At 33.2% G+C, this 23,289-nt stretch overlaps 1 protein-coding gene across 1 annotated transcript in view; it reads right to left on the bottom strand.

The window, feature by feature from the left end:
* The window catches only part of LOC110029602 (transcription factor-like protein DPB), a 37,880-nt gene that overhangs the window by 12,453 nt on the left and 2,138 nt on the right, over positions 1-23,289 (bottom strand). The window contains exons 2-8 of the mRNA XM_020731959.1: positions 20,026-20,105; positions 19,732-19,775; positions 12,538-12,600; positions 12,295-12,441; positions 12,059-12,127; positions 3,134-3,232; positions 2,383-2,453 (exon numbers count right to left, since the gene is read on the bottom strand). Coding sequence (XP_020587618.1) covers positions 2,383-2,453; positions 3,134-3,232; positions 12,059-12,127; positions 12,295-12,441; positions 12,538-12,600; positions 19,732-19,775; positions 20,026-20,105 — 573 coding nt within the window. The remainder of the gene's footprint in view (positions 1-2,382; positions 2,454-3,133; positions 3,233-12,058; positions 12,128-12,294; positions 12,442-12,537; positions 12,601-19,731; positions 19,776-20,025; positions 20,106-23,289) is intronic.

Genomic DNA, 23,289 nt, shown 5'->3' on the forward strand with positions numbered 1-23,289 from the left:
GGGTCCGTTCGCAATGTGTGATAAAAAAATAACAAATATTTTTTGCGATATGTGTATTAAAGAAATAGAACTAGGGAACAGACCAACAACGTATTTTAATAAGGAAGAGTGGCAAAACATTGCTAAGAAATTCAAAGAATTGACTGGCAGGGATTACGACCGGCATAAATTTAAAAACAAATGGAACCAATTGAAGAAGGAATGGAAAATATGGAAGGAGTTGAAACGTAGATCTACCGGTCTGGGTTGGGATGCGATTAAAAGAACAATTGATGCTCCAACTGAATGGTGGGCCGAAAAATTAGAGATAATTTTCTATCTAATCCATGAATTGTTAGCTTCGCAAATTGTTTTCTCTAATTATAATTTCCCTCTAAATGCTAAATCACAGGCAGTACCGGCAGCAAAAAAGTATAAACAGTGCGGAATTGAGCCGAAATTTGAAAAAAAATTGGACGTAATGTTTAAATGAGTTGTCGCCGGGAAAGTTTTCATTCAACCCTACTGAAAGCGATTTTATAGGGATACCAGAAAAAATCACACCTGAGTCATTGACACCCGATGAAAAAGTGTCTAGCATTAACCAGAGAGATATGGGGGAGTCCAGTACAATTTTAAAGAGGCCAAGAATTGCTAAGAAAAATAAAGAGAATGAACATTTTGTAAATATCTCCTTCAATCGTTTAATTGAAGCTTTCGCAGCTCCACCAGTCTCTGATTCTAACGTATTAGACTATCCAGGCTTCTGGGTTATATTCCTGAAGTTGTGGCCGACAAGCGATTTCACGCACAGTGTGTGAAAAAACTTAAAGATTCAACTCAAATGAAAATATTCATGGCGCTAGAGCCTGAATTGCGTCTCGTACATTTGAGGGTTTTGGTCGATGAATGATACTTTTTGATTCATTGTATATGTATTTGTTGCAGTAATATGAACTTCTACTTATGTCAGAGAAGTCTACAAATGTATGTCATCTTTTAGAACTGATCTGTGATGATTGTATACTTCTGCACGATATGCTTTTGTACTACCAATAAGTTATTCTGATTAAGTTGTCCTAAACAGTTTTATCAGACAGGGGCAGGAATGTCGTTTAACAACCAAGAAGCTAATATGAATAAGCTACCCCAAACAGCAAGCCAGATTATTCTGATAATCTACAGATTATCATATTATCATAATAATCTGTTTATCAGCAGATTAGAAATAATCAACAGCTGCGTCAAACAGACTCTAAAGCTTCTAGGATATTATGATCAAAATTTTCCAGAGAGAGTGTCGTTACTAAAGGACTTTGGACATATCATAGATGTCATACCAACATCAGCGTTGTCGAATCAGCCCGCCTACATATTGAAACCTGCAGAGTACAAGGAGTTGCAACGACAAGTGCAAGATCTCGCACGAGAAGGTTGGTCAAAGAGAGTACCAGTCTGTGTGATGGCCCCGCCCTAATGGTACACAAGAAGGGTGATTCATGGTCGATGTGCCTTGACAGCATGGTCATCAACAAGATTATTATCGAGTAATACTTTCTCATACCTCGCCCGAATGATCTCTTGGAGCTATTACACGGAGCCACCATCTTTTCCAAGATCAACTTATACAATGGATATCACCAGATCAGGATAAGTCCAAGAGATAAGTGGAAACCCGCATTCAAGACATGAGATGATTTATACAAGTAGACAATTATGACATTCGACTTGTCAAGCGCACCCAACACTTTTATGAGACTGATGAATCAGGTATTCCAGACTCACATTAGGAAATTTATGGAGGTCTACATCGACGACGTTTATGGGTTACTCCATTATCACCGCCCTTGGCATATCTTTTTATAATCTTTCTTAAATATGATAGTAGCATTTACATACATACCACCCAATTCCTATGTATTTATATATCGAAAAGCTAATTAATTTTTTGTTTACATTTATGCCGCCCAAATATTTCATATCATATCAAAATTACTACCATTTAATTATTAAAAACAGAATTTATCTTTTTATGCATAGGTAAGGTAGCATATAAATGTAAAAATTGAAGTTTGAGTTTTAGATATGTATATAAAAATAGAGTGGTATGCATTTAAAACTTTTATTAAATTTCTTTTTCTAAAGATCCCTTGGCTTTCACCTACAAGATTTAGGTATCAGGCTTTGGGTTTTGGAAGGATGGAATCTTAGATGAAATTCCCTATTCAAAAGTGATAAAATTTGATCAAAATAGTACAATATCAAATGGGTTTTGAAATTTGATATATTGCATAACATGATATTTAAGACTGATCAAATAACCAAAAAATAGTAAATGGTATGCTTAAATTTGTGTGCATAATTCCCAACAACATAAAGTTTAAATAGAGTTTTTCCAATCACCTATTAAAGTCAAAATGCACCAGTTGCATGTCTTCAGATATTTCTACCTCGACAGTTGCATGGGGCCGAGTCTGTTCCATTACAAAGAACAAAAGAAAAAAATTAGTAAAATCAAAGCCACGAAATCATTATTGCAATATTTTTATGAAAAAAATAGTAAAGATGAAAAGAACTAGGCTACTATTTTAGTCCATAAGAATTCACATCACCAAAGTAATCATTTTTGTTAAATAGATTCAACATGCAGTTGCAATGCCAAAAGAAATACTTGGCTATCATTTGCAATCATACCTAGCTCACAATTCTTATGTATTTACAAATCTCACACCTAAACTTTCTTATTTACATACAAAGTACTTTGGTGCTTTAAACCAATGCATGAAAAGTTGTATTTCAGCTTTAAAAAGTGGTAATAGTCTATTTTTAATGTGATATTAAAGATTTGAGTGTTATGTATGTGAATATAAAAGTTTAGGAGTGGGATGTAAATAAATTAGAGTTGTGTGCTACGAATGTAAATGGCTCAAAAAAGAAATAAGGATCATCAGAAATTAAGCCATGAGCAGTTGAAGAGTATTTATTTATCAGTATCCTTTGTTGATAACTGAAACACTAAATTTAGGAACAGAAGCGCGAACTTTCTTATTATGTCTTAGGAAGGGATCTAAATTTTCTGATTTAGCATAAAATATTATTGCAATACATATTATGACGCAAACCATATGGTAAAATAAACAGAAAATTGCTTTACCTGAACAAGGATAAAAGGTAGAGCGACTCCACCTGAAGGAGCATTGCCTGAGCCATGCAATTGTTCGTTCCTTTGGATCAAATTCTGAAGACCTATGATCTTGATGCCAAAAGTGGAATGAATGAGATTATAGGATAAACGATGAACATGACCATGAAACTTAATTATAAGTTCCAATCACATTAAGTAAAAGGGAAATTTACATAAATACCACACAATGCTGAACATGTGTATAAAAAGGAGCATTTGACTTTTTAAAAGTTAGTAAAATGGTATTTTTGATATTATGTTAAATATTTGAGAGTCATGAATGTGGATATTAATGTCAAGCTGTTAGATATGTAAATACATATGAATTGTTGTATGCATGTAATGGCCCCTCAATAAAAAAATTGTTAAACATTAGCTAAGAATTACTGAATGTGCATGGAGCCTTTGGTGTTCATAGTTCCCTATATAAGTACTTTTACTTCTAGCCAACTTTTGTAGATTCTTCTTTAGCTACTAAAAAAAAATCAAAATTCAGATACCAATTGCATTAGATGTCAACTGTAAATTTGTATGCTTTATACTAATGCATTTAGGTGGATTTATTAGTATTGGTTTATTACTTAGGGTCCATTTCTTCTCTCTACATTTCAAGTTTGCAAAATAGGCGCACGGTGGTTCTCTCTCACAATTCCACACATGGCGGTATTCCACTAGCCCATGCCTGTGCAATTTCCATGCGTTCTTGCACAAGAGTAACTATGTCAGGAGCTTAACACTCACCGGTGCATGTCATCATCCCACCAATACCACCGTCTGCGCATTTCAAGCAAAATACATGCTCGCAAGGCTAGCTCAATCATGCCTCCTCACTCGCACTACTACCTGACTAGTTCTTATTCCGCCTTATTAACTTCAAATGCATGTAAGACCGAAAACAACAACCCTGGTTACTTTACCACCTAATTCACTTATCACTCATTTCATCATGATTTAAATTGACTTTCAAATTCTCCAATTCCCTCTCTCGACGGTGTCATGGCAGCTCCCTCTCTCAAGGAATTGAAGCCTTCTTCAGACTTTGATACAACAAAAAAATTTAATATGTCATATCCTTTTGTTTTCTAATAGCTACTCACAACAAACTCTACGTATCTCCTCTAGCTGCTGATGACACCATCAAGTTCTTTAAATGACAAGCCAAAAATATGTTGTTCACTTGGTTATTGAATAATCTCAAACGTTGTTTTGCATTCAGAGTCACGTTCCATGAGACTGCCAAGGCAATGTAAAATTTTCTCTATTATATTTATTTCCAAGAAAGTAATATCTTCGTGAAATATAGCATATACTCTGAACTATTTCTCTATAAGTGCAAGATCAATCCATCCCAGATTACTATAGCAACATCAGAAAATGAGCGTAGAATTAGTTAACTACAATCCTTTTACAACTTATCCGAAAGTATATAATCCGAAGGTATACAAACAATATAGAAAAAAATTTCATATTGCCAAATTTATGTTTGGTTTATAACATGTGCAATCTCAGCTATCAATTCTACATTTACAAAATTTTACAATTAGTCTCTATTGTATTCTTCTAGTCGTCAAATTATCATCTCCTTCTCCACCATCTTATCAAACTACCCTGGGAACCAAATACCACGGTGGACATTGAGGTTATACCAATATTGAGCATGATCATGCAAGGGAGTATTTTCCTTTCTCTCATTGCGGATACACCAATCAACCTTATGAACAATGCTGGGCCAAAAAATGGCCATCCGCTTACCACCTAACAAGCCCATGGAATATCTATTCTAAGAAATGTTTCCTCCACAACAATTGTCCCTTCAGAAAACATCACGCTTTTATCATGAAGAATATAATAGCTTGATCTAGAACTCTCAAGCCTTTGCAACTACTCAAGATATTTAGATCTATTGCAATTGTGACTCAAGATTTACATCTAGAAGCCTATTCCAACATATTAGATAATCGCAAATTTTCCTCCTTTGTCCATATGATATCTTTCCTCGTGCGATTGTGTCTTGATTGTTACTTTTTCCAGTCCCTAAAAAAAGCCTTAGTAACACCTTCGAAAAATATATCCCACTCCAATGTTTTGTCCCACCTGTAAATTATGACATATTCATTGTTTTAACAAATTCCATAGTTTTTCAATAAACTTTTTTCACTAACATTATATTTCTCAAGATCTCAGCTCAAAGAAGTTGATTGTTAGACATGTTAAAATCAATGGGGTCTAATACATGACAACTGATGTTCATTTTGGCTTTATCTTCCACAATTACTCTAATACTCGTTATTAATGTTGTGCTTTAGGCGATCCTCCTCCCAACATAGCATGGATGTGTCAGGTAATTGCCAACATGTATCATATTTATCCTTTACCACTAATAGTTGGAAGTCTTTTTAAGTAAATTCAATTGAACAATTCAGATCCTCAGCTAATTAATACACACATTGGCTGTCGTTATTTGACACTTTAATTGATGATTTTTTTACGGATTTAATTACTCAAATTGTGCAATGAAGGATGAAGTTCTTCATGTATTTCAATTTTATTTTTTTGCATGGATAGATAATTCAATTTTTCATTTTAATAGAGATATTAAGTGCAGATGATACTTCGGATATGAGAAAAGTGTCAAAATGGTCCTCTGACTTTTTTATTGGGGATTATTTTAGTCCTAGAATATATAAAAGTGTCAACTTAGTCCCAGAATATTTTAATAGGGGCTGAAATAGTCCCCCTGGAGATTATCTCAACGCCCTATTATAAATTCTGGAAACTAATTTGGCACTTTTACAAACTCTGGAAATAAAATGACTCAATGTAAATAGTAAGAGGACTATTTTGGCACTTTAATCCTTTAGAATTTATACAATTTCAACTTCACACCTACTCAGCTAATAGTATTATTTGTTTGACTCCCTGACTCTCTATCTCTCAATAGAGTGTGTATTATTAAACACAAGAATCATCACATCCTTTATGTTAACAAAGGCAATAATGATTTACATGAAAATTTTCATTACTTTCAGAGAATGTTCTAACAGTCATTTTTTATCGGTCTAATTCTAAATCACACCTCACACATACACTTTTTATCACGATCAAACTATTTTTCTTTTACGCTATAGGTCTTATAGATTGAATCTATTTTACAATGCATTTCACACGCCAGGCGCTCTCCCAATGCAATTCAGCCATCAACTAAGGGTACCCTCACACACATAAAAGTTTAGTATTAGGAGCCACTTACACAACGACAATATACTTTAGTCTATGTAAACTTTAAAGGCTTACTTTCATGTTTTCTCCTGTCACGCTTAAACCTAATAATCATTTGTTACTCATCCTAACTCTACGCATTTATGGATATACTCTCATCTTTCAAGTCCTCTCTATAGGTATGCCTCTAGAAAATGGCAGATTCAGCTGAGAATCCACCAAATTGCCTATCTGAAAGCCTATCTGAAAGCCAAAAGGCAACATAATACTCATCTTTTCCCACCTTTTTTATTAGCTATCTACTTCATTTGGTACCATTGCATTCTCTTTATCTTGCACGCCTAATAATCTTAAAACATTAAGACATGTCGTAGGATCTTTCATAAAAATAATGTTATTGATAGTGAAATGGATGCTCGGCCCAGTCAAAGCCAGGATCCGATTGCCATCCTTTAGGGTCAAACTAATAGCATGTCAGTGGGTGTTCATTACCAAAATTTGGCTTGATAGATTGATTAATCTCTAATAGGCTCGGTTGGTTGCCAATCATTTTATTTGTGGCCATCAATCAAAGTTGGTATCATACAACAAATGGATGACAATCATTTTTTTATTTTAAATCACGCACGCACTATATGTGCTAAGCCTTGAACTGAAGATCTAATTGTCAGACACAAAGTTCTTGATCACTAGGCCAAGTGGTTTACATGCAAATGGATGTGAATATCTTACGATATGGGGGCCTAAATGAATTTGTCTACAAGGAGCAACCTCCAAGGTATGTTGCTTAGGGGAAGAACTATATATAACAAGATTTATCATACTAGCGGTTTATGTTGACATCTTACTTGGAGTGACAAACATGATATTTCTAAAGTAAAAAACTATTTGCAAGTGTATTTTATCACCAAATATCTAGAATAACCCAATTACCAGGATTTGAATTTGCATATTGCAAAAAGGGTATATCTCTTTCTCAAAATAATTGCATGCCTAACCTTCCCGAGGAAAAAAGCCTCCTTGGTTGGTGAACTTGTTGAAGTCCTCATAGAGACTCGAATGACATTAGATAATGATGTTCCGTTTATAAATCATCTCAATATTGAAGGTTAGTTGATAAAGTCTTACTAAACCTAAAATTTCATTCTCCATTGGAGTGGTAAGCAGGTATATGCCAAATTCAAATAAATGGTATTAAAACTGTTGTTAATGAATCATTAACTTATATATATATGTCCCTAGAAAAGATCATTTATATATTAATCTGAGCATATAAACATTGAAGCATTCTATGTTATGTTGGTATATTGAATGAAAAAAATCAACCTCAGTCTTATATCTTTCAATACGGCCATCAAGAGAAGCAAAAAAAAAAAACACTTTTGTGGCCAAAGAGTGTTGAAACTAAATAAAAAGCTATAGCTGATTTTGCATGCAAAATGAGCTGGGATAAAACTCTTTTAGCAAAATTTATTTTCCCATTATTCAACATATCACTCTATATTGTAACAATCGTATTAATATCTATAGTACCAGCAGTTTAATCTTTCATGAATGAACTAAAAATAATGAAATAAATAACAAGATGCTATGCTTTCCATAAAATTGTTACTCCTTATATCTCCAGTTCAGAAAAAGTAGCATATATCTTCACTAAGATTCTAGGACATCTATATTTTCCTCATTTATAGTATGTATGTCTGTGTGTGTGTGTGTGTGTGTGTGTGTGTGTGTGTGTGTGTGTGTGTGTGTGTGTGTGTGTGTGTGTGTGTGTGTGTGTGTGTGTGTGTGTGTGTGTGTGTGTGTGTGTGTGTGTGTGTGTGTGTGTGTGTGTGTGTCTATATATATATAGATAGATAGATAGATACATGCTCCCTCTTGAGGAGAAACATTGGTGTATTTAGCTATATTTAGCAATATTAATATATCAGGTGGATTATTACAGAAAGATATCATCATAATTAGGGGTATTGTTCCTGATAATTTACTTCTTATTTTATCCTCACATATGCATGTTTATAAGCCCTCTTACAAGTCAATAATATACACTAAAAACTCCCTTTTCCCACTACACTTCAAAAGTGATAAGGAGAGCAGATGAGGGGCATATCCAGTAGAATGACAAATGTTTATAAAGGCCGACACAAAAATATCAAAGGAACTATGTGCCTTTGATAACAAATTTAATTCACAACGGCCTTATTAATTCTTAACATAATTGTCAAATTATAAAAGTGTGTAAAAGTAGAAAATTAAATTTCAAGACGCCCAACAAAAAATAAAGACATTAACAGGGTAGTTTATCCATGGACCTTTTGGAATTAAGAATGTGTTGAAATAAATTAGAAAACTAACATAAATCTGAGAAAACAATAGGAATGAAAAATAAAAAACCAGAAAGTGTGTAAAAGTAAAATAGTAAAATTTCAAGTTGCCCAACAATAAACAAATATATTAAGAGTGCAGTTTATCCAAGGATCTTTTGGAATTAAAGAATGTGTTGAAATTAATTCGAAAACAAACATAAATCTTAGAAAACATCAGGAATGTAAAACAAAAAGCCAAAAGCATATAAATAATTAGTTCACTGCATGAACGCTAAAAAAAATTCCCTTTGCAAAATATCCCTGCATAAATATAAACTATAATCATCTTTAAAAAAAAAAATAATGATTGAAATATTTAAAAAAATAGTATGCATATTAAAATAAAAATTTAGAAAAATCTTGCAATGTTTTACTAAAATATTTAGATAACTGGTAGCACATGCTTATAAAGTTATTATTACCCACCAACTGAATAAGAATAAAATCTCCTCACAATTATGAATATTATAATATTCAACAAAAGAAGGCAAGGGAGTTCCTTTTCTCTCTATTTTGTAGAAAAGTTGATACATAAATTTTACCCGGCATATCTTACACTATTCCCTCAAAAAGAACCATTGCAAGTTAATGAAAAACTACATTTAATTTTCAAGATTTACTTTTCTCCAAAAAGATTTTGTTTTTAACCCATCAATGATAGGTAAGTAAATGCATTGAAATATGATGTGTAAATACCCAAATCAAACTATACAACATATCATAGTATACAAAAGCCCATGACTTTAGCTTTCAAGAAGCAACTTACCATAATGATACTCATGCCTATAGTACTCCATAAGGATACTCATGCCTATAGTACTCCATCAATGATAGGTAAGTAAATGCATTGAAATATGATGTGTAAAAACCCAAATCAAGCTATACAAGATATCATAGTATACAAAAGCCCATGACTTTAGCTTTCAAGAAGCAACTTACCATAAGGATAGTCATGCCTATAGTACTCCATTATGAGCATGCTTCCCAACAAAATATGTAAAGAGTTAGCCAAAAGTTGCCCCAAATATTTAGGCCTAACCATTTACTTATATAGTGTTAAACACCTAAAACATATGTGCATTTTTTATACATTTTGTACCATTTTACAATTTTATGTGATATTTGTTTATATTTTGTGGCAAGAATGAAACAGGACAAAAGACCTAAAAAAAAGTGAAAATTACAAGCAACTTCATGGAGCTTCACTCAGCATCGCAGCAATGTGGTTATTGCATTGTGACACTATAGTTGCGGCACAACAACACGGGATGAAGAGAGAAGAAACCATCAACCTAAGAGCTTGGCACCACATCATGTGCTTAATGTGCACTTTATGCATCTTGCACCTCGTTGTGCTAGTTATATTCATGTACACCAATTTACTAGTTTTCTTCCCATGGTGCTTGCTTTTGTTGAAGGGCATTTTCCCTTTGGTGTAGGCACAAATGTCATATCCTACCTTGAAGCCTTCGATGGCAACCTTACGATTCCAATTTGGCTCACATTTAATTAATCTTTGCTCTATTTCTCATGCCAGATAGTTATCAGCCTCGCTCTTTCTATCCCAAATTTTTCCTACAGCATCCTTTGCACCCATTTCACCAAATGCTTCTCACGCATCGCTATTGCGATGCTTCTCATATGGCTACGACCGCTCCGAGGGACTCTCCCTCTATAGTATCTACAAGGAGGCATAGACTTGTGTCTGTGGTCATTTACCGAGGTTGGTGTGGTGGAAAACATAAGATCCTAAATCCTCTCATCTCCCCACTATTTTCAACAAGGGCCTATATATGCTCATCATAAGTAGTCACTCTCCTTTCAAGACAAACCTGCTCATTTTATTTGATAAGGAGATCTCTGATTGGCTTCACTTTTTCCCACTCCCTACTTATCAAGTTTTCCTAATGCCAGCCTAATAAGGAGATTATTCATAAATTCATGGATGGCCGACATTTGATAGGGGATTATACTAAGGATTTACTGATACTTATGCTCTAGTTAAACAATCCCACAAATTTGATTGCTCGAGACTTTTCTCTTAAAAAATATATAATGTAGATGGGTTCCGAATGCATATGCTTAAATTGGTGGAACCTTCCGATCATACCAATATTGGTGGTTTTGTCACATATTCAAACTTATTTTTAAATCAATGCATTTTCTACTATTTTGATACAAGTTTGGCAAATCTCTTTAGGTGGATTCTACAGCTAAAAGGCTTTCAAGGCCATCAAAAGTTAGGGCTTTAATCGAATTAGATGTTTCTTACTATTTTAATAAAGAAATTTTAACCAAGTCCATATCTAATGAATATTGATAGAAGAGTGCTTTGAGGGCATTTCACCTTATTTTTCTTCTTGCGAAATACTTGGCCACAACTTATCATAATATTTTAGGGCGCATCTAAATCTGTGAAAACCTAGTAATTGGGACAATGGGGTCTTCCATCTATTAAAATCTTGTCTTCTAATGCAATGATAGCAATTTCTTCTACATCCGATTCGTAGTCAAAACTTGAAATCTACTTTAGAACTTGGCTTGAAATCAAAACCTTCTCAGGTTGCTAGCACAATACAACGACTACTCACATGATTAATGAACTTGCCCCACCTAGGGTTTTGTCTTTTGATGCCAGAGATATAGGAGATCCTGACTCTTTTTTTATTTTATATTTACTATTAGCATTTATCATACAGACAAAATTGTGGGCAAGAAGCTTCAATTTATAAATGCTTTGAAAAAAAAATAGTAAGAAAAATTATGCCGCTTTCTGAAGTACACAAGACTCCAAGTAAGATGATTTTAATTTGACCCCTAAGAGTTCTACTCTTTTGATTTTGTCAATATATTATATTTTTAGTTATTCTCATCTAATAATGTTTTGTTACTGCTTCTTGTTGTACTCTTTTTATTAATTAATAATAAATCTTATTTTATTTAAAAAAATAATGTAAATCCATAAGAGCATGGCTCATAAGTCAAATGAATAAAGCAATTGCAATAATAAGAACGTTATAACAAACATGTTTTTTAACCAGCTAGTGAGATCTAGAATCCTGTAAAATGTACATAAAGAAAACTAATTTCCATTAATAAAAGTGAAGCATTCAAGTCAAATTAGTCGGGAAAAAAGGTTGCAAATCTCTACAAAATGCTGAAATAAAAAAATGACGCTAAAAAATTGACTACATTTGGTAATTATTATGCTTGTAAACATTTAATAATTACTTATCCATACATTACAAAGAGACATTTGCAAGCATCAACCCATTCATCAAAAGATTCATATGGTAGCAGTTAATCTTACTTGGTCTTCCAATTCTTGCAAATAGACAGTCTTCTTCTCAATTCTACGCTTGAGAGAAGCACGTTCTGCCTGTAATCATTACAAAATTGTTTTAATCAGCTTCTAGCAAAACTGCAGAAAAAACAAGAAAAAACAACTCAATTTAAGCATTTGCCACCTTTCAAAATAAATTACAAAAGAAGAATTATCAGAAAAGAAATTTAGTCATATATTCTATAAAATACGAAGCTTTGAACCTTTAGTTCTTCAATATCGTTTAGACTTGTCCTAGGCAAACCCTTCCACTGAATTTCCTTCTTGTCTTTTGAGATAATATCCATTGCCATGAGAACATTTAGGGCATCATAAACCCTTCTTCTTATGTTCTTCTCATCATATTGTTGCTGTCCACAATTCATAAGAAACAATTATACAAAATTCATAAATGAAAGGCAGAAATTATCAGTTGCCTTCCTCTTTAATCTAGCACAGCATACAACCTGATCTGGAGAAGCAAGATTATTATTAGGATCTGCAAATTCAGCTACAAGCTCATCCGCAACCTGTGAAGGAAAAATTTTATATTCCAGGCAGTCAACATATAGTCAAGGATATATTTGCCTTCTTAAACATTTTGACCTTTATTTGTTCAATTAAAAAATTCATGCTAGAAAAAAAAAATCACTGCCAATGCAGGGCAGCATTTTCGCAACCTGTGAAGGAAAATTTTTATATTCCAGGCAGTGAACATAAAGTCAAGGATATATTTGCCTTCTTAAACATTTTGACTTTTATTTGTTCAATTAAAAAATTCATGCTAGAAAAAAAAATTACTGCCAATGCAGGGCAGCTTATAGCCAAACAATGAATATAGAAAGCACAACAGAAAAGAAAAAACCCTCAACGACACCTGCATCTGTTGAAAACCGTGAATAGGTCCTGTAAAAGCTTATTGTGATGAAGTTTGAGAAACAATTTCACAAAAAACTACACCATAATTCCTGAGATACAAGCTCCTAAAACCCAATCTGGCTCACACTTGATGACATATTGGCCATTCAAGGTCATGATTGGTCTGTTTGATCAGTCCCACAAACCCAATTGCATCTCATACAAAAAACTAAGCTATATGACCAGACAAGGCTCCAACTAAGAAAACTATAACTAAGCTTTGCACACTGCAAAGTAACCAAGAAGGCGGTTCCGCCTTTATTCTGATCTGTTTTATTCGTTTGCTCGTCCTTCAGAGTTCAAAAAAGTCCAAGCTGATGTTTCACCTGACCGTGGAAAGCCCAAGGTCCACAGGTTAACAAATGTATATGAAAACAATCTACAAGCAAAATAGCTCACACTATTCTATGGCTCCTAGAAGGTGTTTAAGAAGTGGATCTAGTAAGAATGTGGTTTTTAAAAAAGCTTGGGAAAGATAATACACGGGTTTTAGGGCATTTGTGCGAGGATGGACGTCATTTGGCTACTGTCCCAGCTGAAAATAGCGGACAAATCCACAAAACAATAATGTATGGTCGACGAGCAGATGGTGGATCCTCCTAACAATAGATAAGCAATCTAACAGTCAGTGGATTCTGATCGACCACAATCCCCTAGTTTAGAAACTCATGTACTATTTGTCAGCCTGATATTAAATCAGAAACAGTGAAACTCATTCCAAAATCACGAATTGTACCAACCATCTTCATAGACAATAATATGATCCTAAAAAATCACAATATTGAAGAAATAATTCAAAAATAGAAAATGTGGTTCTAATTTCATCAGTTCAAGATGATTCAACCGTAAGTATGCATCCCTGCTGTAATAATAGAGCTGCCTCTATAACCCTTTGTTTCTACGCATCTAAATAAGTGTTTAAGAGCAGAAATGAAAGCGTGATTTCTCCTTAAATGAAGAAAATTTAAATAGACGCTGAAAAGCACAGCCAGTAATGTCAAGATTACACGTTCATTTAGAAGTCATAATAATCGACATGATATTGTGCCCCCGTTTAAGGGAAAAAACAAGTAAAGCAACATGCAGGGTATGCCTTTCCAAAGGTAACTTCCCTCACAAGTTAACGGAGCATGTACATATATCATCATGCATGGAATTCAATGGTACTTGACATGCAGGTACCACTCAATTCTTATGTATTTACATGTCAAAAATCTAAACTTCAATTTTTCATGCATGCCACCTTACCTATGCAAGAAAAAGGTGTACTCACTTTTAAAAAGTTAAAATGGTGGTAATTTTGAAGTGATGTGAAAGTTTTAGGTGGTATAAATGTAAACAGTAAAAATTATATGCTAGATATGTAAATTCATAAGAATTGAGTGGCAGACATGTAAATGCCCCTATGTTTTTTATCTAAATAGGCAAAGCTTTTCCAAAAGTAAGCTTCCAGACAACTTAATGAAGCCTGAATAAATCAACTAGTTCCACATGCGCCTAACAGATATCATACAAAGGCTAACCTAATAAAATTAGCAGTATCCTTAGAATGTATCAAAATGATGGAGGAGGTTTCAAACATGCAAATTTCATCACCAAAAGATAAAAAAATGAATAGTCTGATATAAATTCAAAAGCTGGTACAATTCGAAAAAAAAGCATCAACACATCTGATAAGAAACACTGCGAACATGCAACAAAAGTACAACACTTGCCCACCAGAACTACTGCTATGAAGTATGAGGTTCCATATTACCATTGAATCTGAATGCCTTCACTTCTACGATCATTTTAATTTCAAAAACTCAAATTAGAAATCTAAAGTTATGATTGAATGTATGCTGATGGAGAAATATGGCTGATTGAGTTCTAATTATATGAAAGCAATAATTTCTCACGAAGTTTACACAAAAACATTGATGAGTCTGCTACAGCTTTGATCTCTAATCCATTGCCAGCAACAAATTAGTTGGCTCAAACTATAATTGCCATTTATTCTGCATTTATTATGCTATACTTGAAAAATCAAAAATGTATTGGGTTACATGACTTGTGTTACCAGCAACTTATTAAGTATCTAAATCAAGCTCAGGAGAATGGCAATCACCTAAATCATATACTAGCCCGCTCAAAATTAGGTTATTGCTCAAAAATAATTGATTTGGAGCCAGCTTGAAATCAAATAAGTTTCTTCTACTTTATTTTTAGTTAAATTTAAAATACATAAATGTTCATACAGTATTGTTAGCCTTATCTCAACTTATCTAGGAATCATCTTCCATTCATCCTATTGGTTGATAATTGAGATGATAAACCTATCTTGAACAGCTTTTATTCATGATACTTTTATCCTATCTGAGTTCATATTTTAGGCCCATTCCTAGTCCTACAAACTAATTTTAACCACTCATCTAACAGGAGAATTTCTACCATTCCTTATGCATATTCAAACCGCCAAAACATTTTTTCAATTACCTTATCTTTTAATATATGACACTCCAATCATTCCTACAATTTAATCATCCACTATTTTATCCTTCCAAGATGTTCCAAATATTCATCTTAACATTCTTGATTCTATTTCATTCAACTAAGCTATCAAAGACTATTTAGTGCCCAGCATTCAAATTCATATAACACTAGTTAACCCAACTACAATTTTATAAAATTTATTTTTAAATCTCTATAATATAATATTTTTCCATGATAATTCTAAGACCGTCAATTTTAACTACCCAACCATCACTCTATAAATTATAAGCCATCAATATTTTGTGCAATATAATCAAAGCATTTAAACCATTCACACCTGATCACCATCTTATCCTTTTATAATACCGTTTGATGATAATACACCACGAAATTTCATGTATAAAATATATTTAATCTTTGTTTTACTCTTTCCACACTCAAAAATTTCATAATACTTTCTTAATGGTCTTAACTTTCCACTACTTTCAACAAATATTTAATAAATTAAAATTTTATCATCTACCAGCATTAACATAACTAATACCAAAAAAAAAAAAAAAACCTATGTTGATTATTGAAAAAATTATACCATAATAGGGATATCTTTGGCATAGTTGTACGCACAATATGAAGCGCAAGGGGTTCTTTTGCTTTGAAATGTAAGCCAATAATACATTATAGGAAATTTTAAATAGTACTATACCATTCAACAACCTTAATACAGATCATAATTATAAAATAATATAAGGCATTTTAAATCAAATATGATTAAGGAAAACTATTACTAACCAATATCCAAAAAAGAAAAGCCTTGAGTAATGAACACAAAATCAAACCCAAAAGGAGTTCAGAAACATAAAATTGAAATACAACTCAAAGAAACAAGGGGCTCCAAAGTAAAAAAAGAGGAAAATAAACAAATATAATGAGAAGGGAACAAAGCATAACAAGGCTTTAAATCAAGATTTGCATTTACAAAAAAAAATTGCTAGCCTTATGTTGTCCACATGAGGCCATTTGCATTTCACATATCCTAATATCCACATCCCACATCTATCGCCATTCATGCGAGGTTGCAATCAATTAAGAGGCTCAATATCTGGCATAAAGTTTGCATCTATGATGAGAATGAAACGAGCAATAATTTATGTGAGAAATATGGAGAAAAATTATCACGCTTTGTGGTGAAGCAAAGCATGGGGGGTCTCACACTGAATTGTTAGGTTCAAAAGAGTATTTCAAACCAAGTTTTTGACACTTACTTCAAAACTATATTTAATGAGTAAATACACCCTCATACATATTCATAACAATTTCAACATGCCATTAACACACATTTCATCATTAATGTGCACTAAAAAAATTTTCATGATACTTAATCATATGACTTGTCAAGATCAATAAAATTTTAAAGATGATAGCTTGCGCTTTTTATTATTTCATTAATTGTCATAACACAAAAGTCATTCTTATGATGTATGTTCCCAACATGGAATCATATTAAATCTCCAAACTGAAATTGACATTTTAGGAATATGTTCTTTTAAATAAAACTTTATTTGTGTATTTTTATTATTCTTTTTTTACTAACGGTGTTTCTAGTGTATTGCATTGCTACTGTAGAGTGCAGAGTTTGCTGCTTACACCACGACAGAAGCATAATTGTGAGAGGCAATTTTACAAGTGTCAAAGAAATAGATCAGAAAACAATGACTTCTTCATGTGGGCAGGTCAATTTGTTGATTCCACCTCTGATAGTGATCAAGCATGGAGAGTTTCGTTAAAACAGAGATTATCTCGTGAAATTAATCGTCTACGTTTTAAATTCAACATTATGATAATATTAATTGTTATTTTAATAATTTTAATTTAAATTTTAATTGATCTCTTACTCATTGTTTAGTGAGGTGTCAGTTTTATTATGTAATATTCTAACTGGATATATATTTTCATACATGAAATATATAACCATGACAGATTCTATTATAAACAGCACAATAGTACTGGGGTGGAAAGGACTTTTTGTCATAAGCGGCTGCTGCACAACTGCATAAAATAAATCGACACACAGCTTTCCCGCATCAGCCTTTTGACAAACTGCAGCGCAACAGCTTTTTAATAAGTTGCAGCTATCTCAAATTGATTCTAAATGATTTCTTAAAAATGGTATTTTTACTTTTCCTTGATATGTTCACCTTTAACTAAGATTATATTATCTTTGCTTCTAATGCATTTAATTATATTATAGTCTTCCAATCTCTTACCTCAAGAATTAGCTATTACATAAATCTCATTTTCTACTTAATAAAAGGTAATGTTGTACAAGTCATTAAGTTATATAGCTTTTTCTTCGCTCAAACTTTTTGTGAGACTTGTAGGTTTCTTATAATGACTAAAAGCCTTACAAATATTAATGATTTGCCAATTTTTAAAAAGGCTTTTAGTTTCCTTAATATCATCTTGTACCTTAGCACCCCACAAGTTTCCTTACTAGTGCGTGTTGGTTTTCAAACTCTCCTAAAACTCCTTAAACAATCTTCTTCATGATAACCATATGATATATAATAAACTATTTACATACTTATCCGTCCATGTATTTATCTTAGTGAGTGAAAGAAATCAAAGACACATTTTGAGTTTCAAGCTAAATGTATGTGGGTTTCATCAAAGTATGTCATGAATCCAAATCAGCTTTAAAATCAAATGATGCCAAAATTTTAAGGCATAGCTAAGCTTATACATCTCTCAGTTAAAGAAAAAAATTGGTTTGAACATTGAGCTAAACTACTAGGCCTAAATCTAGCACTGGCAATGTACTGATTACAGCTTTTTTTAACGTGCATGCAAAAACTGGAAAAGAATTTCGTTTGAGTCTGAACACAAGTGCTGATGTCACATTGTAAACATCTTGAATTTTTTTTATCAAGAACAAAATCACTTAATCTCCAATTGAATGAAGCTTATCACTGAAATGATTCACTTGATAGTGATAGTTTATATCCAACTTAAGCGCTTGAAAATGAAGTTAATGTTTTTGAAATACGCCCTTAAACTCATGATCATAGGAAATGGGATGATGGTCATCCGTCTTTAGATCATGATCGGTTTGAGAAAGATTTATCTAGATGATAAACGGATAAGACAGATACTAAAGCTTCGATTTCAGCCAAAACTATCATAGCTGGAATCTATTCAGTCCATTTCTTGACAACAATACATAGGCTCATATTGATGATCCCCTTAATGGAATTGATGGTATTTAAAAAACATAATTTCTTGATAATCAAACAAGAAACAGGTGACTGCTCAATATCGTTTCAGGTGGAATAGATCTAAAGCCAACTCATTAGCTATAGATATTATTTGATTATAGTTTGGAGTTCATCTTTAGATGTTCTTAATCAATTTACTATGGCTATCCTCAAGGTTCCCCAGGGAAGGAAGTTGATCTAGCTTTCAGCATGGCTGTATTGATGAGAGCATGATGTCCTCCGCAAATGTTTCTCTATTCAGCAGAAACTATAGGATTATTTTTATTTGGTTCTTTTGTTGTAAATTCTATTGTTTGGCTTATTTTTAGACGCCTTTGTGCGCTTCTCATTTTAGCTTTGATAGACTTCATGTCGTTGAATTATTAGACACTCTTTTGCTTTATAAACGGAAATCTTAAAAAAAATGCAGTGAGAGCTTCTTAAAAAAGAAATACTCCCCCTTTAATGTCCTTCTGCGATCAATATGTGCGAGTACATATAAATGCAAAGTGAATAATAGCGTTAGTCGAAATAATAACCTTGTCTTGAATAACCACGTCTCAATGTAGTGAGGGGTATATTAAATGACCGGTGAAAATTAAATATCTTCCTAAAGTATCTAATAAAAATAGCTGAGGTACAAAAATTTAGCATATTTTAGAAGATAAATTTGGGTAGAGCATGTTGACAGGGCTCCACCAAGATTGCCTGACTAGAACAAAATTTTGAGTCAAATTCAAGTTTAAGAGGGCACTTGCACCAAATGTGATTCTAGCCAGATTGAAAGCATAATATACACGTACATTGTGGGTTTGCATGAAGTTTTTTTAAAAAAACCACTGTTAAAACTATTACTTCTAATTGGAGTAGATTATAAATCAAACTCTATTTATTTGAGTTTAAATAGTGAAGAATGTGATGATTGCACACAAAAAGTTCGCAGACAAGGAACAATAAAGTCACAAAAAAAGAGAAGTTTAAATAGCATTTGACAAACTAGAATGAGAGGAGCCATCTGACCTCATTGTAAGTCGTCCTTCCCTTGCTTTCCACTTTCTCGCAAACTATACAGAACATGAAAATATACAAATAATGGAGCACATCATTCCATAGGCAAATACAGTATTAATGGAGCACATCATTCCATAGGCAAATACAGTATTATCAGTCAGTCATTTATGTTGATCACTAATAGTACTATATTAGAACCCAGTTTTGACAAAAGAAAACCAACAAATAGGCGGCTGACCAGATGCTTCACAAAAAAAGATCAAATGAGGCTTTAAATATTAAAAGATGGACTACGAAATTCACCTTTCATGCTGAACTGCCGAAGTCCCCTCCCACTTTTATCACCTGCAACAGCACGTGCTCCCCTCTTTTTCTTTTTAGCACTGTTAATAGTGTAAGTTTCGTTACAAACCAAAACTTGAGCAGAAGAAGTAGCATTAAACAACATGAGATAGATATCCTATTAATTGAAAAACAGTACATATTACAAGAATCTAAATAAAAAACTAGTTTCAGGTTTACCATAAAAGGAAACATAAATTTTGTCATTCGAAAAGCCATTGATATATTGTGCCTGATAATCTACGTGGCTCCATTCTGTTCAAAAGGAACTCTATCAATTTTTAAAGTCATCCTTGTATGGATTTACGACTTCTTTAAAACACAGCCTCCAATCTATACCTCAAAAAAGAATTTAACAGAAAACCAATAGGCATCTCAACATTCAGAGAGTAGAAATACAGTACAAATGGCAAAGGATTAATTATTCCTAATACCAAACTTAAGCTGGAAATAGGAATGGCGAGAAAGTTTGATACATTTCCTACTCTTTAGGAACTGATAACTCTTTAGTATCTGAAAACCGCAATCCAAAATGCACAACCATCTTCCTACGATAGAAATTACGGCAAGGATACCATCACCTCGTAAGGCAAGGATGATGCTGAAGAAGCTTCGTAGGACAAAGAGAAGTGTATTATGAAAACACAAAATAAGCAACTTACAATGAAGATTGATATGAAATTGAAGACACCTACATACGAAGAAATCATCGATGTCGAGAAGTTTGATGGTTGAATCGAACAACTAGAGATGAACATTTCATTTTGCACAAAAGAGCACCTTCACTAAACTAAAGCTTTTCAAACATGCTTCGAGTTGTGGAATGCGCAGTCCCGAAAATATGGCTTACCAAGAGTGAAGTACATAATGAAATTTGACAACTGAGACAAGAAACGGAGCAAACTATTGAGTATGCAATGGAATTCCAGAAGTAATTGCTCCAGATATTTTGTTGGAGATGTCATCTATCGAGAAATGCATATAGATCTCCCTAAGGAACTCAGATAAGAAAAAAAACAAGACAATCAGCTCCACTTAAAAAAAATAATAAGAGAAATAATCAGCAGAGAGGTAAATAAGACGAAGCAAAAAAAAAAAACAACAGCAAAGGGAAAAAGAAAGAAAAATAATCAAAAACCTTCTCTAAGCTAAGACCAACAAAAGCCTTTAAAACCCTAGGATGAGAGAAAAGCAAAGCATACTACGATGGCCATTACACAAGAAGTGCCGGAAATAGGCAGTGTAAATAATCCTCTTGACTGCTCACTGCAAGCCACTGAAGGCAAGCAGACAACAGAATTGGCTGCAGTAACATAAAGAAAAATGCCAATCAAAGAATCTGTAGTAGCCAGAGTATTGCTTGCAATACCAACAACCCAATTGCAACTCCAACTTCCTATACAGATTGTACAGTAAAAGCAACCACAACAACAATCCAGACACAAAAAACAGCCACAAAAACAATTTAAATAGCAAAAATAACAGCAATAATGAAGGTTTACAAAAGTAAAATAAAAATTTGAATATTTTTCTTTAGCGAGATGAGGTATAAGACTCTAGACGGATTGAGGTGTAAACTTAGTGAAAAAAACTCAAAAAATTAAAAACAATTTGTAAATAACCAACCATCAATAAATTAATCAAGGGTATGTTTGGGGCAGTTGCAGCTTATCCAACTTATTTTGATAAGCCGTTAATCAGCAGCTGATACAAATAAGTTGGCTGGTTGTTTAGTTTGTGCATTTGGAAAACAGCTGATTTGCAGATGTTTCCAGATAAATGATCATTATGCCCATGTACAGTTGTGCTGCTTGCAACAAAACTGTCATGAGTATATATTTAATAGTTTAGAACCAAAAAAATCGTTTCATAACAGTACCAAAAATTGACCTATATTTAACCCTAAATTGACTAAAATCAACTCCCAACAACCAAAAATTGACCTATATTTGACCCTAAATTGACCCAAAAAGTTGTTATAACTTATATTAAACATGTTACATGTATAAATTTTTGTACATAAATTGAGTGGTATATATGTAAATTTTTGCACAGAAATTGAGTGGTATATATGTAAAATTGAGTGGTATAATATTAAACATGTTACATGTATAAATTTTTGTACATAAATTGAGTGGTATATATGTAAATTTTTGCACAGAAATTGAGTGGTATATGCGTAAATCTCCCTATCTTGCATGCAAATTTATAGAAATTAAATGGTATGTATGTAAATCTTCCCTTCTTTTTTTGTTGTTTCTGGTGCGGTGCGAATACATATAAAATGAGTGGTACGAGTGTAAATTTTCATCTTCTATTTTTTTTTATTATTATGTATGCAAAGAAAAAGAAGAAGAAGCTAGAAAGGAGAAGTACTCACCTGACCTAGGTTCTCCAATGGGAAGTCTGTCGGAGGGAGGTTTGCCGGAAAGAAGCTCGCCAAAGGGAGGTTCGCGGGAGGGTGGTGGAGGGACAAGAGAGAAGCACGCGAGAGAGAGAGAGAGCGAAGAGGGAGTTAGGGCAAACGAAACGTGAAAAAGTAGGGCAACATCGTCAAATTTTTTTATGAAATGCGGGTCGCGGGGGTACGGCCCGCTGCCCGCATTTAACGTAAAAAGGCAATGGCATTTTCAGGTGAGCTATATCAACGTTTTCTCCATACAATGAGGCAACGTTTTCAAAATGCCCACCTCCATTGTCTTATACCAGGACAGCAGAGTTCGTCGGTGCTTTTTAAAAATCATTATGGCTAGTTTATGTAATTTGTTTTATGATTGAGTCATCATTTAATTATTTGTGCTAGAATTTGCTTTAGATATTTAGGTGATTCTTTTGTATCACCTCAAAAATTCAATTTGCCTTATGGATGTTCCAGCTGAAAATGAATAAAAGCATCATCCTTCACTATCAGATTTAAAATCAAACTAGAGTGGTTTAAAAATACAAGGTTTTGAATGTTGTGAGGCTTCGATTCTCAACAATGGAAGACATGGGACAGCCACAACCCTTCCATCCAATTTACCTTCAACTCAGTCGTGCACAAATCAATGACAATATCTCCTTTCAAGGTGTGCCTGTATATTCAACTATAACATTTGTTGTAACTAGATTTCTTTCTAGATATATTAAAAAAATGGAGAAAGCAAAGAGCAAAAAGTAACATTCCTACAAATATTCAAAAACTCATCAATAGGTGAGGTCGAAACTTAGATGGTACAAAGAAAA

The sequence above is a fragment of the Phalaenopsis equestris genome, unplaced genomic scaffold (genome assembly GCF_001263595.1).
Source record: "Phalaenopsis equestris unplaced genomic scaffold, ASM126359v1 Scaffold000598, whole genome shotgun sequence".
In the NCBI taxonomy this organism is placed as follows: Eukaryota; Viridiplantae; Streptophyta; class Magnoliopsida; order Asparagales; family Orchidaceae; genus Phalaenopsis; species Phalaenopsis equestris.